The following is a 16634-nucleotide window of genomic DNA, read 5'->3' on the forward strand; positions in this document are numbered from 1 at the left end:
ATCTCTAATGGGTAAGGAGGTAACTTTCCGAGCCCTCATTGCCGGAGAGCAGCGAGGAGCCGAGGGGTGAATCAACACATGGCAGCAGGAAGGCACCGATGGCCATCTTGCAGTAGGAGGCAGGGACCTACTGCACGCAGCCAACTTGGGATGCTGCAGCCTACAGAAACCGAGAGGAGCTAAATCCAGAGGGCTACAGAGCTGGAAGAAAACACTCCTCTTTAACCCCTAAACTGCTTCATGCAGCTCACCAGGATTTGCGTCTAAATAAACGGCCAGCTTCCAATAACGAGGACACTGATAGCATTTCTTCTATGTATTTAAACACGTTAAGTTACAGAGATCTGGTGAGGAAGAACTCAGGAGGAGCAGCGCCGATGCGCACACTGAGACACGCCGAGCAGCTCTGCTCGTCTCCCGTGCTCTGTTTGGAAGATGCCTTCCTGTAGGCTTCCTGCACTCCCCCTTCAAGTTGCATTCCCAGCTGAAAACAAAACAAGCTGCTATTTGAAAGAAAGCCTGCGAAAGGCGTAAGAAATGAAAGAAATTAATCACAGAGCAAGAGAATGAAAAAACACCACCCAGCTACAACCCCCGTGTTATTTCACCACCTAATCGCTTTGTTCCGGAGTTAAGCAGCGATGTTCATGCTCCCTTTCACACCAGCTCTTCACAAAACAGGAATTCTCCCTCGCTTGTGAGACAACAGCAGCGCTTTAATCTTAAAGCCCTGATTTCATTTATGTAACCTATCCAGCGGCACAGACGCTGAGTTTCAGACATAACCCCAGGCCTAGGAAGCAGCACGTATCTAGCGGAAAGCCGCCCAGAGGAGACCTTTAGAGCACCTGTACGATGTCTGAACGAGGTGGCTCTAAATATACGTTCATTTACATCCTGAAAACGCTCGGTACGGGCTGAGCACCTGCGTGCCTGCCAGCTCACCGAGCTCCCTTCTGTGCAGCCTTAGGATCCGAAGCGGCACGAGGAAGGCAGGCTGGTTTCTGTATCTCTGTATTTCTGTATTTCTGTATTTCTGTATTTCTGTATCTCTGTATTCCCTTCGCTCCCCGATTCCGCAGGCAGAAAGCACGAGGAGTTCAGGACGCCTCCAAACACCGAGCCGAGGCACACACACACACAGCAGCCCGACACAGACACCTGCTGTATTTTCAGCAGCTACTGCACCAGGGCCGGGCTGCGCGGCGGCTCCCGGCTCCCAGCCCCTGCCGGCAGCACCCCCGGAGCCGCTCACAGCGCGCCCCAGCCTCCGGGACAGGCACCGGGCACCGGGCACAGCCCCGCCGCCACCAGCCCCGCACCGGGGGAGCCGCGGTGCCCGTAACCACGGCAACGCGGCACCAAAGTACGGGGAAAAGTTAGGAGCGGGGAGAGCGCTGCCCGCGGGGCTCGGAGCGCTCCTCGCCGGGACACGGCGGCGGCACCGGGGGCACCGGGGGGCGAGGGGCCGGGCCCGTCCCGTCCCGCCCTGCCCCGCCGAGCCACCGGGACGGCCTCGGGGCTGCAGCCCCCTCCCCTCCCCTCCCCTTCCGAGCGCCCCCCGCCCGCTGCCCCCCGTTCCCCCCCGTTCCCCCCGTACCTCAGCACGGCCGTGTCCCCCTTGCGCACCACCAGGCTGTCCGCGGCCACCCCGGGGAAGTCTCCGCCCGGCGCTGCGATGCGGCCGGGGGGCAGGAGGCAGCAGAGGCCGAGCAGCACGGCCGCCAGCCACTGCTGGGAGCCCCCGGCGCCCCGCACCGGCGGCGCCATCCCCGCGCCGCTCCGCGCTGCTGCCCCTGGGCCCGGCGGCGCCCGAGCGCGGCCCCCGGCGGCGGCGGCGGCCCCTTGGTGCTGCCCGCGGTCGGCGCCCGAGCGCGGCGCGTGGCTGCTCCCGGGCGGCCGCCGCAGCATCTATAGCGCGCGGGAGGAGGGCAGCGAGCCCGCTCTGCGCTCTGCGCGCCGCGGCGGCGGCGGCGGGCGGCCCCCGGGCTGCCGGCGCGTTGCCATGCAGCCGTTACCCCGGCAACCGGCCTGGCGGCGCGCGGCCGCGCGCAAGGGGGGAGCGGGGCCGCGCGCGCGGACGCGCGCAAGGGAGGAGCGGGGGCGCGCGGCGGCAGCGCCGGGGACCGCGGGTGGCGCCCGGCCCGGCCCCGCCGCTGCCCCCCGGCCCCGAGCAGCCCGCACGGCCCCCCCCCTGCTCCCGGTGCGCCTGGCGGGCGGCCTCAGCAGGGAGCACCCCGCCAGGGCTCTGCCACAGCCACGGAACTGTCCGGGTCGGCAGAGAGCTCGAGATCAGCGAGCTCTGAGCTGGCACCGACCAGCCCCCGCTAACCCGTACCGCTAACCCCAGCTGTTAGAGGGACACGCGGCCCGTCCCCTGGGTGCTTCGCCCTTGCTCACTGCACCCCATCACAGCAGGCCTGTCCCTTCCCTTGGTAAACGAAGAGGGGGAGAGACCAGCGCACAGAGCTTGGACGTGGAGGACTCGCCCTCAGCACAACGCAGCCCCACCAGGACACAGCTCCAGCAGCTCCTTGGGCTGCTGCTGCCCCATGCAGGGCTCCTCAACCGGCCCTGCACACCCATCTCCCAGCAGGGCAGCCTCTAACCACACATCTCCCTTGCCTTTGCTGACAAGGGGCCATTTGACACAGACCAGCCTGGCCCATGCCACCACCATCACCACCCCACTGCCACCAGCGGCTGCTCCAGCAGAGGCTGCGGTCAAACAGCCATCTCCTCCGCACGGCTCCCATCCCACTGCTCAGAGTCTCCCAGGTGTAATACCAGCACAATCCCTCATCTCTGCTGCAAAACAGTCCCTTCCACCACTTCCCAAATCAGTGCACACCTCACTATTTTTCAGGTTAACCTGAAACCAGGTGGTTTCTTTTTTGTTTGTTAGGAGAAAAAAAAAAGTTTCTCCAGGCTGCCTTTCTGCTCTTCCTTTCAAGAAGTAAGCTAAGCACCCAGACTAGATAATGCCATTATTTCGTAGCAAACACACAAACGAGTACAGATCCATGAGCTCAGCCCCTTACCCTGCAGTCCCCAGTGCAATGTGGCTCCTAGCGTAACTGGTACACAAAATATTTCTATTACAGCAGCTCTGACAACATTTGTCAAATCTATGAATCCTTTTCCAAGTATTTGGGACAGAACACTTCAGAAGGTCTCTCTGATCTTCAGCGACATATTTTAGTCTTTGGGGGAAAGACCTGTCCAAGGTGCGATGCTTTCCACAAGCATGTCGTGTTGGTATGGAGAAGAGGCAGCCCTGTAACCACGTGGGAACTGGAGAAGCCGCTGAAGTGTTTTGATGCATTAAGTGCTCGGATCATCTAGTGAAAGATGTGATATAATAGTCGAGATCTAATTTTAGGGAGAGCTCTGCAATCTTTAATGAGTCACATGATGTCGCTTTTACTTGACCTTAATGAACAATCAAATAATTTGCTCCTCCTTAAATAAGGAGCAGAAAAGACATTTCCTCAATAACATTCTATTAATTTCACGGAAGATCACATAAATCTCAATCAACAATAGCCAATATATTTTTTTTTCACTTCTGGATTCCTGTTCCCTGGCTCTCAGGCTAGTTGCAGAGCAATGGAGAAAGAAAGCAGGTCAGGAGTCAATAACAGCTATGCCAATCAGGGGTGCTCCAGAGACTAAATTCTTTCATCTGAATCTCCCTCACCTCCCCCCAGCCCAGGAAGCTTGCAGAAAAAAATAATAATCTGATACCAGCTGTACACACACACAGAAAAAATATTTCCAGGGGCAGGAAGGGGGGGAATGGACATGGCACAGGGACACAGACACACTCTGCCACTTCAGCTAGTTTACTGTGAATGCCATGTGGCTGGTGTAGCATGTTAGTATCTCCTCAAGGAGCTGGGTACTTCACACAGAGCAGCGGTGAGGCCGTATGATATTTCCTGTGATTCGGCAGCGTATTTTTGTTTGGAGTCATTTGGAACAGCTACGTGTATCGGTGGTTTGCAAGTACTTGTTTGACAGTTTGCACAGATATTCAAGACTGGTTCACAAACTTCACACTTGCCTTTTTGTTTCTTTTCTTCCTCTCCTGAATGTCTTAATGCTAGTGACAGAAGATGGAAGCTGAACGACTAGAAAAAACTGAGACTGGGTATGTTCGGTCAGCGTCCTGAAGGTAGCGTTCATGATGAGCAGAGTAACAAGCAATTCAGACATCTGAGGGCAGAGCCCTGCGGTACCCTGCCTGCTCTGCACAGACCCAGGCGCTGCTTTTGGGCGCAGTAACCTGCCCCTGGATGCCCCTCGCATGGCACAGTGGGGAGCTGGCAGGCAGCTGATTTTCAGTGAGCTCTGCCAGTTCAGTCAGATCCTAATACCTCGTCACAGCAAATTCCAGCTGGTTTCATTTTTGCGTCCTTTGGACAGAACCACCGACAGCTAATAGCCCCTGCGTTGGTCAAGAAGTTGACCATTTCTTCATGTTCTAACATCGGCTGGAAACGTGCGTGTTGTATTGCAGGTCCTAACAGCATCCACGCCAGCGGCATTTCCAAGGTACCTCTGGCCTTCTGAAACAAGCACACTGCGGTAACGGGAGGCGTTCTGCCCTGTAGTCTTGTTAATGGCTCAGATCAAAATCTTGTTACACGGAGCTCCATGAGAATTGGGTGGGTAATTCCCATCTATCCAATGGCCCAGAGAGTTTCTGGAGTCTCCTTCTCTGCGGATATTCAAAACCGCCTGGATGCCATCCTGTGCAACATTTGGATCAGATGATTTCCAGAGGCGTCTTCCTACCTCAGCCGTTCTGAGACGCTTTGATTTTGTGATTTGTTCACTTTTGAGATACATATTTTGAAAAGTATTCAAGAATTTCAACCTAGTTGCCCAATGACTTTAATGTCATACATTGTCTGGGAACGGCCACCTGAGAACTGCCATGATAGGAACCCTGGTAACAAAAACTTTGTTTCTGCTTTCTAAATACATGATAGGTATCTTGGAAAACTTGGATTCTTTTCGAACAACATGGAAGAAAAACAACAAAGAGCAAACAAACAAACAAACTTGGCTACTCTGTATTTTCAGAGTTGTATCTTGTGTCTAAATTCACAAATGCTTTGGAATTTTGAAACAATTTCACAATGACCAAAAAACAGTAGAATCTGCCAGGTAATGAATAAAGCATTCCCAGAGGTAACAGTAGTTAACAAATTTTAATTGAAAATCTTCAAATTAAGAAAAAAAAGAAAAGAAAAAAATTTATTAGATTAGAAACAGCTTGTCCTAATATTCTCAGGCAATATTCTCTATTTTTTTTTTTTTTTGCCCCTCTTCCTTGTACAAACACATCACATAAGTAAGGACAACACTGTACTGCTGTGCAAAATCTTCTCAGAAGCATGCAGCTACAGCTCAGCCTTCTTTGATGGTGTTCCAAGTTGTCTAAAATTTGAACAAACAACCTATAGCACCCAAATAATTTTTGAGTTTTAGAATTCAAAGAGCAATTTGTGATGTTTCCGCAGAGCTGCTGTGTAAAAGAGCTCATCTGGATGGGTTCCAGTGCATCATCAGTTACAATGCACAAATGTTCCACAAAATGCATTCTCTGAAAATTTCAATTGAAAGGGGAGGTTGCAGAGAAAGTTAAGAATGGGATAAACCTCAGAAAACACAGACAACTTTCATGTCTTTAAATAAAAAAGTTTGTATAGCTCTTTTCAACTATCTACTTTTTAAAAAATACTGTATATAAAAATGTAAATAGTGATTTTGCCAAGTATTGAAATTAACAGAAATTTCCTTTTAAATAAGTATCTCTTCCACAGATAACCTCAGAAGACATGTACATGTACTAAAAACGGGTGGTTTTTGCTAGCACAATTGAAAGCAAATGCTGAAATTTCCATAAAATGCATTTTCCATTTTCTGCATAATCCAGAATGTGACTGCATACAGAAGGGCTCAGTAAAATATTCTCCAAAATTATTTCCTGTACTTCAGAAATGGCAAGAATCCTGGTGCGCTATCGTATAAGCTAGCACCTACTAGCTGTAAAAAGTCGTTCTTTTAGCACCAGAACAAATGGGCTCTAATATCCTGAGATTTGAGTCATCTTTTCTGAGTTTATGACTTGATAGAACACGGCTGCAGAACAAGCTCAGCCCATACTCAACATCAAAAAATGCATATAATAAAGAATTCTCAAAGGAGGATTGAATCTATGGGTGCCTATTTATAAAACACAAGCTCTAATTATACCTTTCTCAGGCACAAGGCGTTCATAATGTCACTTCTCCGGATTCTCTCATGTCTGAGAAGACTTGTGCCGCATTCCCCCCATCACAGTGCAGGGATGTGCTACACGCATGGCGATATACACTGAAAGCCACGAGGCATAAGTCATTTCCATCTCACGTCCATCATTATTCAAGCAGGGAAACTCAACAGTGCAGGGAAAAAAGAAAAAAAAAAAAAGTGGAACGATTTCTTCTTTAGCATTTATGGAGGCAGCAGGAAGAGCAGTACTGACCCAGGGCCTTGTAAATCAGCTTTCTTAGCACGAGAGAAGCACGGCAATTCCACTCGCATTCAAGATCCTCGTTCTGACATCTCGGCTCTCCTGCCTGACAGAAGCACACGTGCCTCTTTAGGTTCTTGGTTGGCTTAACCAATCCTCTGTGGGATAAGATTGCACACAGTACAAGGCTATCAGCAAAAATGTAGTCATATGTGGGTGAATGAAAACATTTTCTTCACCATATGGTATACTATGGAAATAATTGCCAAATGACAGAAGCTCGCTAATATTGATGCCAAATACATAGATAATACTGTCAACTTATGATCAGCCTACATCTTCCTATTTTAAGGCATACAAGGGAGTGCAGTTTGAAAACATCCACAAGAAGCTTCATACTGAAGAACTCTGCAGAGAAATAGGTTCCAAATATGTACAGAAGTTTTGTTGTTTTTTGTTTGTTCTTAACTGTTTGGAGCTCTTTGAATCACAAAGGTGAGGAACAGAGCTGGTTATGTGGAAAGGTAACTTGAAAAAAAGTTTAAGATGAGATAAGCCCTGCATGAAATATGTCTTGTGGCTACTGTTCTGCAGGCAGTAAACACCCTCGCTGTTTGGTCTGAAGTGGAGCACAGAAAGGAAATGTGGAGTTTGTGTTGCAAGCGTTTACAACTCTCCCTGCTTGAGAAGAGTCAAGACACTTAGTCGAACAGCATGACGTAGTGCTTGCAAACGTTTTTAGCATTAGGGAAGTGCACAAAAGGTTGTGTTTTGTTTATTGTTTTGTGTGTTCTTGCTGCTGTCAGAAGGTCATTTTAAGAAACTAATTTTTTATCTGCAATATATTCTAAACTTATAAACAGGCCACAGTTGCTCCTTTGATATTTTTCAGGCTGGAGATGTGCAGAACAGTCATTACTGAAACGAGCAGGTTCGAATCCTATTTCCTAACCTAGACATTCGTATTTTACACCAGCTCGTATTGGGATCCCTCGCTGTTGCAGCCAGGGCTGATAACTCAAACCAGCCAGGATGTGCTGTATGTCAAAACTTAACAAGTGTGGACAACCTGTGAATGTGTGCTCGACAGTCCAGATCATACTTCCACGTTAGGATTTCATTTGCTCATCAGGGAGCATTCTGTCTCAATAACCTCTGACACCGCTCGCAAATGTCTCAGCCCTGGGAGAGAAGCTCCTAAAGCTCACACGCCTCGCAGGATGGAAGGGCAGAGACTGCATATGCAGGGCAGGAGGCATTGGAGAAGTTAGGATGCTTTTGCCTGCCGATAAAAACCCTTATTGTGGGTCTGATGGAAGGGCAAAAAGCATCCCCCAGTGTTATAATTATCTACCCTACCCTTATTATTGCAACAAGGGACTCTACCCCCTATTTTCTGAGTGAGAAAATAGAATTAAAAAAAATAAATCCAGGAGTATCACTTACACTCCTTTGGGAGGAGATTACCTACACTATAATATTATGGGATTTTTTAAATTATCTGTTTCTTCTTTTTAAAGCACAATAAGGAATGTACACTCATTGTCTGGGAATAGGAGGCCTTGCCATGTCCAGATTGCTCATCCAGAGCATTATTCTTTAATTCTTCAGGCTAATCGAACTATATTCACCCCATCTACACTCATACCCCACCCATCTTTCTTGTTGGTGTCTTCTGGGGCCCCTCTAACTGGTTCACAGTGCCGTTGTCCCTGCTGCTTTCACGCCACTTGGGCAGACCTTACTCTGCCGTGAAGCCACTTCAGGCCCTGCTCAATCCCTGCTCAGCTCCGTGCTGCCTGGAGCAGCTGCTGTGCAGGCGTCCTCCGAGCCACCCTCAGTCTGTTTCTCAAGCACGGGCTCGCCCCCAGCCCACAGCCAGCAACCCCGAGGCACACTGTGCACACTGTGCCGTTTGAGCCAAGCTGCACATCGGATGCTCTGAACCATCACACCCATTCCACAGCAACTCCATCCCCCTAGCTCTTCTCACAGCTTTCCTTATAAAAGGTGTTTTGCAGGAAGACATCAAACATCCTAGAATCAAGTGGATTGCCATGCAGTTCTTTCCTTATTCACTGGGTCCGTTATCCCGTAGCAAAAGCAGAAGTGGGAGGAAATGATTTTTTCCAAGGGCTGGGAGGAGGGCACGCAGCACTTTAGAACAAGAAAATAAAGACCACTGATCACAGCATATCAAATAAACCAACTTGATAAATTGATTAGTGTGCTGACTTCATATTAGCCCGCTCTGTTCTCTATTTGATTTACATGTATAATTTAGCTTACTTGTTTAATCTCGTTAATAAAACATTAGATTGGCAGTCTGTGAGGATTGCATGTTTTCTCCCCAGGTATTAGGATTAAAAACCTAAGGAATCTCCAGGTAGTAACTTTGTAAATCTCTGGGCGATGGTACAAAGAAATGCCTTATAGCACTTCCATAATTGATGCTTGAATCGCAGCACTGCTGGAATCTGTAGGAAACAACATTTGCATATCAGTCATTTTTTTTTTCAATACTAGCAACAGGGGCTTGGGAACCTTTGAGGAACGGCTGTGGTGGATAGAAACCAGCCATCAGAAAGGTTGATCACTTTCCTGAGAAATCAATCTCGGCTTCTCACAGTGTTTTTAAGTGAAAATGCACCTGCTCCATTTGGATTCAATAATAAGAACAGAGTTATGACATTACTAGGAAAAACACATGAATAAAACAACGAAAATGAACTCAACTTTGGCCACGCTTATGGCCAAGAAAGGAAATGGAATTTCATGGTCACATTATCAGAGACCAATTATCCTTCTGAACAATAAAGAATTTGTACAAGAAGAAATTTAACAGTAGAACAAGCAAAGCCACAAAATAAGCACCACAAAGCTTGATTTATCTAACCAATCTCAGGCAAGTTGTCTGGCTCATATTTTGAATGCTCACAGTCCGTCCTCGGTGCAGCATTTTAAGAAGATACTGTATCTGTCAAATAAATTGAAATAACCACGAGAAATGAACCACAATCTGCTAGTGTACAGTAGACTTAGAAAACAAGCTGCATGCATCAAAAAAAGTGCATCTTGCCAACACACACGCTTTTATTTCTGGTACATAACTTACCTGGCTATGCTTGCTTATGCACACAAACGGACATTTCATGCAGAGCAAATCAGAAATACTCTTAACAAATCTTGGCCCCGCGTAACATGGAGACAGACCACTGCTGAGGTTGATACGGATAAATCGATCGATCTGTTTGAAAGGCTAAATTTTGAGGAGAAGCATCTCAACATCATTTAAAGACAATCATTTTTAGTTACTCAAAAGAAACAAAACAAAACACCTGAACGATCACTAGTACACCTGCCAATGAAGCACTCATTTGCAGATTTTTAAATAACAAATCCCTGTTCTCAATCAGAGGAACTTTAAAAGACTGAGTCAGATATTATTATCCTAAAAGTGAACATCTCGGTTAACTATGAAAGTTTAGAATTACTGTTTTTAAACTAAAGTATCAATAAAATAATTTTGCATGGCCATACCATCACAAACCATTTTGCATCAAACATAAACCCACTGAAGCCTTAGCATATCTTTTTTTTTCCTTTTAGGAAATGATGCTTCTGTCACCAGATATGTTTGTATTTGCAGCCTATCTACCACGAACAGCTTTGCAAACGGTTGATTGATTTCAATCATGTTTGACATGAAGACAAAGGTCTAATGCTAATATGTAGCCACCAACATCATGAAATTAAGTAACCAGATACACTCCTATTAGTGCCCCAGTTGAGAGAAAAACCGCAGTGTGACCTTACGCTTTATGAGACACCAAGAACTCAATCTTGAAATGCAGAATATTGGGAAAACAGGTTTGCTTTAAAAGCGATTAAATGTTGATTAAAAATAAACAGACAAAATGCATGTGCCTGAGAATCTAAGTTGCTTCTAGGTAGGTCACTCTTACCAGAAATGACATTCTCAGTGTTTCCTGGGGCGGCTTTGCTCTTGCCATCAGCTCGTGGTGTACCTTTGATTAAGGAATCGTGATGCCATCAGGCTTCCTCATGCAGGTGCTTGTAGGCAATAATCAACCCTTCAGATTTAGTCTCAAGCTCATAATTGTAAAGGCATGTTTTTCAGACCTTCATTCATTCTTTGTCATAATTTTCCTTAAATCTTTCTAATTTTTTGATTTCTATTTTAAAGCATGGAGCCCGCAGCACGGCACAGCAATGTGTATGATAGCAGCCGCCTCCACGCTGCTGTATCCCCTCGTTGTACTTCGTATTTCCCGCCGCCCATTCAGAGAACGCATGTCTTCAGGTACAAAACCAGCAGCAACTTCCTTTTTTCATAGATTTATGAACTCAGCTTGGAAGGCCTATTCAAATTCAGCATTCACTTAACCTGTTTGGCTCTCAGGAAGAATTACTGGCTTTTGTGACTACTGTTTTTGGAAAGCATCACAAATAAGAGGATGAACTTATGGCATAAATAGTAATCTCCGATACACAGGTGAGCTAAATCTAGCCAAGAATAAATCGCAGACAACGCCAAACTGGAAGCACTAATGCAATTATTTGGCATGCAGGCAGAGATATTGTACCTACTGCAGGCATGCAAGGTTCAAATGCTTGAGACTGACAGATCAAGGAGAAAAGAACCAACCTAAACAACGTAGCAATTACAATTTTAAATAACCCGGGATTTAATTTCAAGGCTTAACTGAAATCCTAGAAATCCTGATTGTGGCTTTTCCAAGTATGTGGAAAGGCAGAAGAACGAGCAGCTGGAATGAATGCCAGCAGCATTTTACCCCCTCCAGGAAATAAAACACAGAAGGCTTAAGAGAAGTGTGTCTGCCCAGGGCAAAATCTGGGAAATGATATTCAAATTCTAATCATTTGTTACTAATTAGTCAAGCGGTTTGAAATAACACCTCCACTACAGAAGTAATACCGTATCATCCACACGCAATTCCCAGAAGTTACGAGGTACCTGAGGTACAAGAATCAGCATACGGTTCCTAACATTGCTGCAGAAGTCAGGATTTATTAGTGGAATTTACACTGCAGGTTACACAGCACCTGGAAACCCACAAGCTGTGGAGAAATTAACGCACGTGCAAGGAAGAACACAGAAGCCAGAGGAGATGAAGGGCCCAAACCTGGCTTCCCCCAGTTTGGGAGGCGTACTGGCAGCTCTCTGCAGCTCCCCACGTCACTCGCAGACAGACGAGCAGTGAGGAGCAGCGTTTCTCTGCGCTGGTAGCAGCGCACTCATTGCTGCTTCAAAGGATGGATCAAAAGTTGACAACAAAATCAAAACCAGGACTGCAGCAAATCTGCAGATGATACGAGGGTGACCACATTAATGAAATAACCGACTCAGCCCTAAGACAAAGTTACTGTTCTTATGTAGATGAACCATTCTGTACTAATGCATGATCAAAACACCCGGAGCTGAAGTGCTCAGATGCACTGGCTGGTGGGCAAAGTAAGAGTAACAAGGTGGGATGCAGAACTGGGGGGGGCTGTGAAGAGTATCTTAATAGGAATGCTATAAACCAGAATAAATGTATCGTGCCACTAAATAATGCTACCAAAATGATTTAACTCAAAAAAAACAAAAAAACCTGAAGAATAACAAGTTTCACCAACACTCACACAAAGTTAACTGCACACACTGATAAAACAGAGATCGCAAAACCCCTGCCCCAACACACACAAGCGTAAAATAGGTGAAATAAAAGGCCACAGAAGTTTTCCCTTACTCAAAGAAATACAACAATGCACAAATTCTCATTCGTTATGTGGTCTTGTAAGTGTGCCAGGCGTGGATACGATTCTGGCCAGAGAACCTGCGACGGTGACGTCCTGCCACCACCCCTATTTTAACTAAACCATGGACTCCCCTTCTGCAATTACAAACAATCTGTCAAGAACTCAGTCATTCACTCTACAAAAGTATATCATTTATCTGTATATCTATCACTTTTTTTGCAGTATTGTTACAGGACAAGTTCTTTCCTCTTCACTTCCTTAAAAGAAAAAAAAAAAAAAAAGAACAAAAAGGATTGTCTTGGAGGATAAACGTCATTTTTCTACAGGAAAGGCCTACCCTATAACTGCATCACCCCATTTCTACTCATGCAGAGGGACTGTTTCTGTTGGGAGACACAGCATTCAGTAATCCCACTGTCAGGCTACCAAGGAGCAGCAGCAGCACAACTTTCTCTGAGGGCATTCCCAGTAAAGCAGCAGGCAGAAGAGCGACTCCCCAACAAGAACACGAGGCACCACACAGCTGGCAGCTGTGCACAGGGGAGCACTGGTGTAGAACAGCGTCACTGTGAAACCACAGCGCCAAAGCCAGAGCTGGGGCTCGCAGAGAGCTGCCGGCTGCAGCAGAAGGCAGCGAGGCTCAGCAAAGTGCATGGAACTGCCTTGTGCCCGCCTCACAGCCCTGAGGGCTCTCCTGTGTTATCCTAGAGTACCACCAGTGCTCCTCTCCTGCTGTGCACTGACTACACATTACAGAAATACATCATTTATAAGAAAAAGTCAGGCTCCTTACCTCAGCACCAATCCCAGTGACGGCTCTTTTCTCTCGGGGGGTGCCAGGAGTGAAGCAGTGGGCAGCAGCACCTCTGGAGCTAGAACTGCTCCTTCCCCCTCTGCCCTTAGGGCTGGGCATTTTCACCACTGCATTTCCCACTCGGCAGCCTTCCCACAGCCTCACAGAGTGGTCCTCTGCCAGCAGGTTTGGTGATCTGCTGTGGTCTGCACAGAACGGCACCGTCCCCCAGCGCATGGGCCAGGAAGGTCCAGCCCTCTCCTTCTCCTCTTGGTGATCAGTCCCAGAGCATCCACGGAGGACAGGCGTGTGTCAGGGCTTGCTGCTGGAGCCAGGCAATGGAGCTCCCCGGCTGGGGACCCACTTCTTGCAGCCCCACCACAGGCTGCCCCCAGGTTTGGCAGGTGGTTACGCCAGGAAAGGAATATGGAAGCAATTCCCAATATGCTGGGAAACTTGGTCAGACACCTAGGAAATTAAAATAAAACCACGTTATGTATTATACGGGTGTTCCTGTACTGACTGTACACAGTCTCCATTGTTTATTGAAATAAAAAGGTTAAAAAAAGATGTATTTTAATACAAACTAGCTCAAGAAGGTAATTCTGGCAAACATACTATTTCGCTAATATATTTTCAGAAGTTTTCTTAAACACCGGTCTCCAATACACAGCTTTATCTCAGGCACTGAGAAACCTCCTGTTACCTGACTGTGCTCTCTTCTGCTCTTCCCTGGCATCCCTTTGCTTTCTCACGTTTTCACACATACTCAAAGACGACTGCAATTCTTGAATTTCTACTGTCTTAGCCCTATAAGTAACGCTTAGTAGGAAATATTTTTTGGAGTTTATTCTCACTGTGTGCTGAAATCAAGAAGTGCAGGAGTAAGTCATTATCCAGCCCTCTTTGAGAAGCCCGTGGTACTGCCTGCATTTACAGAGGCAGGTGTCATAAGAGGACTGACTGAAACAAGCAGGGATCCAAAACACGCACTGCCACTAATTTGCTTGTAAGTTGCTTCAAGAAAAGTTTGTTTTCACCCCCCCAAATTCAGTTGCAATTCTACCTGAGACTTCTAATTAAATATGTTTTGGAAAAAAATAATAAAATCAGAGAGATCTATATTTGCAACCATACAGCCATCCTATTTTCTCATATTGAATGGATGAAACTTTACCCACAGCCCCAGATTTAAGCCTCCTAACAAGTTAACACGTGGGAAGGGGAGTTCATCTTCACAGAGATTTGAGGCACCATCTGTAAAAATAGCCCTGGCTCTGACATAGAGCCGAAACGGAGGTCAGCAAGGAAGGGAGCTGACTTTAATGCTATAGCATCTCTGAATAGTCAGCTTCTAACCACTCATGTGATGATCAAAAATTGATCAGACAAATTTCTGTTCCCTTAAGCCTAGAACAAATTAACCTTTGCTGTATTATAAGAAAAAGGAGCCCAACTTCCACTTCCTAGGAGACAGAAAGTGTCAGAGGAAAAGCTGCTGCCTGCAGTCCCGCTGACAGCACGAGGGGATGGCGGCCGCACCGCGTAAGGAAGATGGAAGCAGCATCAGCTTTTTATCACGTTGTTTGCATCAGATAGGTCAATACCCCCTCCAAATGAGGCTCGAATAAACCACTCTAAAGAACCCAAGCACCGTAACTCCAGAAATACCGCTCCTTCCTGCACCTGGCTCTCGAGGCTCGGGAGGCAGCTCCTTGTTACCGATTCCAGTCAAAACAGGCTGAAGCAGAAGTGTCTCAACTTTACACAGGCAGTGATTTATTTACAGCAGGTGAGTGGCAGCAATGGTATTTATGAAAAGAAAATGCTCTAGCAAAAAGAAATCCAAGACAACATTTGACAACCGAGCACTTTTGGTCAAAGAATTATTTCTCTTAACAAGTGCTTGAGTAGTTTTTGTTGAAAGAACAGCATTGTTCAAAAACCTCTACTGCAGAAACTGTTTCATGGAGAAATTTAAAGCAGACTTAAGCTATGTCAATGACAGTGACATTCTATTTAGCACAGCCTTTTTCTGAAAATGCAAAATCTGTATGGTCTCGGAAGCTGTGTAACCCCTGCACTACAGCAGCTCTGCACACTGATGTACAGCTTTCATGAGAAGCATGGTAATTCAGGGCAGCATTACCATGAAAGTCAGACGTTTTGTTCCTTGGTTTGTGACAGCTAGAAGAAAGGTCAGATGGGGTACCACAACGTGTCCCGGGCCTCTTGCAAGGCTCTGGAAGCATGGAAGTTTTGACAGCTTGGAGGCAGTTACTTCATCATTTTTTGTACAGGCTGCTTCATTCATCAGCAGAGCGATACGTAACATCTCCGTGCTGCTGCGCTCCCAGCAGACAGAGCCCATGTCACAAGCATTACCCCGCGTGTGACACAGGACGGATGAGGGGTGACATGCCTTCATAGCGGCCTGAGCATTGAGATCAGCCTGAAACTGAACTTCATCCCTGTAGCTGCCACGGCAACTGAGCAGCATAACAGTGTCTCATCCACTGATTTTAAAGTGGACACAGGTGAGGTTTAAGCAAGACACAGTTAAGAACCACTAAACACTCACGGCAGCAGTGCCGAGGAAAGCTCTGGGTGTACCGTACCCAGGGACACAGCTGGAAGGTATGGCGCTTCTCTGAGGCCCTTCTGGTGCTCACGTCCTTCCTCCTGCTCCAGCTGGCACCTCTGTGCCTCCTCACCTCCCTGCTCCCATCTCCGCACCCATTTCTCTGAGGACGATTTACTTTCCTTTCTAAGCCCAATGCTGAGGGACTCTGCTGGGTGCCACTTCGCCAGTGACATTTTTAACTTCGCTGCAGGAAAACTCCACCTCGCGTGACTTCTACTGCAGGAGCCTGCCAGATACTGAGGCTGGAGCACATTCCTCTCCTGCCTCTACTTGCAAACTGCAAATGCAAAACAGAACAGCATTGCAGCTCACGTTCTGGCAAAGACTAACTCAAAATAAAAGTATCAATCACATAGAAATAATTTATCAATACTTACATTAGGGTGCTGGAAATAAGAAAGGAAAGTGACAAGAAAAAAGAAGAGCTCTTACTACGATTTCTATGGCCACAGAAAAAGTTGGCCTTTATTCTAGTTAAAAACTTAAATTTAGCTGTTTAGCATTTCAGCTAAATAAACCTCAGGCTTATTTGGTACGAGGCATTTAAACCTACCACTTGTGAATATGTAGCTGGCCTTACTGCAGCGTAATCACAATGAAGCACTAAAACCAACTCTAATTATTAGCAACCAGTGTTATAGAGATACAAAAAAAACAAAATCACTTTTCCAGAGAACACAGAGGGAAACTCACTGGGAACGATTTACAGAAAGGCAGCTCCACCAAGAAGCAGAGGTGGCTTGCACTTCTATGGAAAATGAATTTCAACAAAAACTGACTGATGAAAAATTGCAAAAACTTCAGTGGCACTTACAGGAAAAATGTAATTACTTAAGTAAAAAAACATTTTGTGCAGTTGTTACAAGTGTTGGTCATGCACTGTATTG

At 46.7% G+C, this 16634-nt stretch overlaps 1 protein-coding gene and 1 long non-coding RNA gene across 3 annotated transcripts in view; both read right to left on the reverse strand.

The window, feature by feature from the left end:
• Nucleotides 1-1981, reverse strand: part of NEGR1 (neuronal growth regulator 1) — a 261319-nt gene extending 259338 nt beyond the window's left edge. Inside the window, exon 1 of one of the 2 annotated variants that reach the window (XM_027463717.3) lies at nt 1601-1981. In XM_027463717.3, coding sequence (XP_027319518.3) covers nt 1601-1911 — 311 coding nt within the window. In that variant the 5' untranslated portion in view covers nt 1912-1981. The remainder of the gene's footprint in view (nt 1-1600) is intronic. The other variant, XM_027463719.3, reaches the window with a different exon arrangement.
• Nucleotides 1982-3294: 1313 nt separating this feature from the next.
• Nucleotides 3295-16634, reverse strand: part of LOC110352670 (uncharacterized) — a 38905-nt gene continuing 25565 nt past the window's right edge. Inside the window, exons 2-3 of the long non-coding RNA XR_005267415.2 lie at nt 13104-13571; nt 3295-6684 (exon numbers count right to left, since the gene is read on the reverse strand). This is a non-coding gene — a long non-coding RNA (uncharacterized lncRNA). The remainder of the gene's footprint in view (nt 6685-13103; nt 13572-16634) is intronic.

Source organism: Anas platyrhynchos, chromosome 8 (assembly GCF_047663525.1).
Source record: "Anas platyrhynchos isolate ZD024472 breed Pekin duck chromosome 8, IASCAAS_PekinDuck_T2T, whole genome shotgun sequence".
Lineage (NCBI taxonomy): Eukaryota > Metazoa > Chordata > Aves > Anseriformes > Anatidae > Anas > Anas platyrhynchos.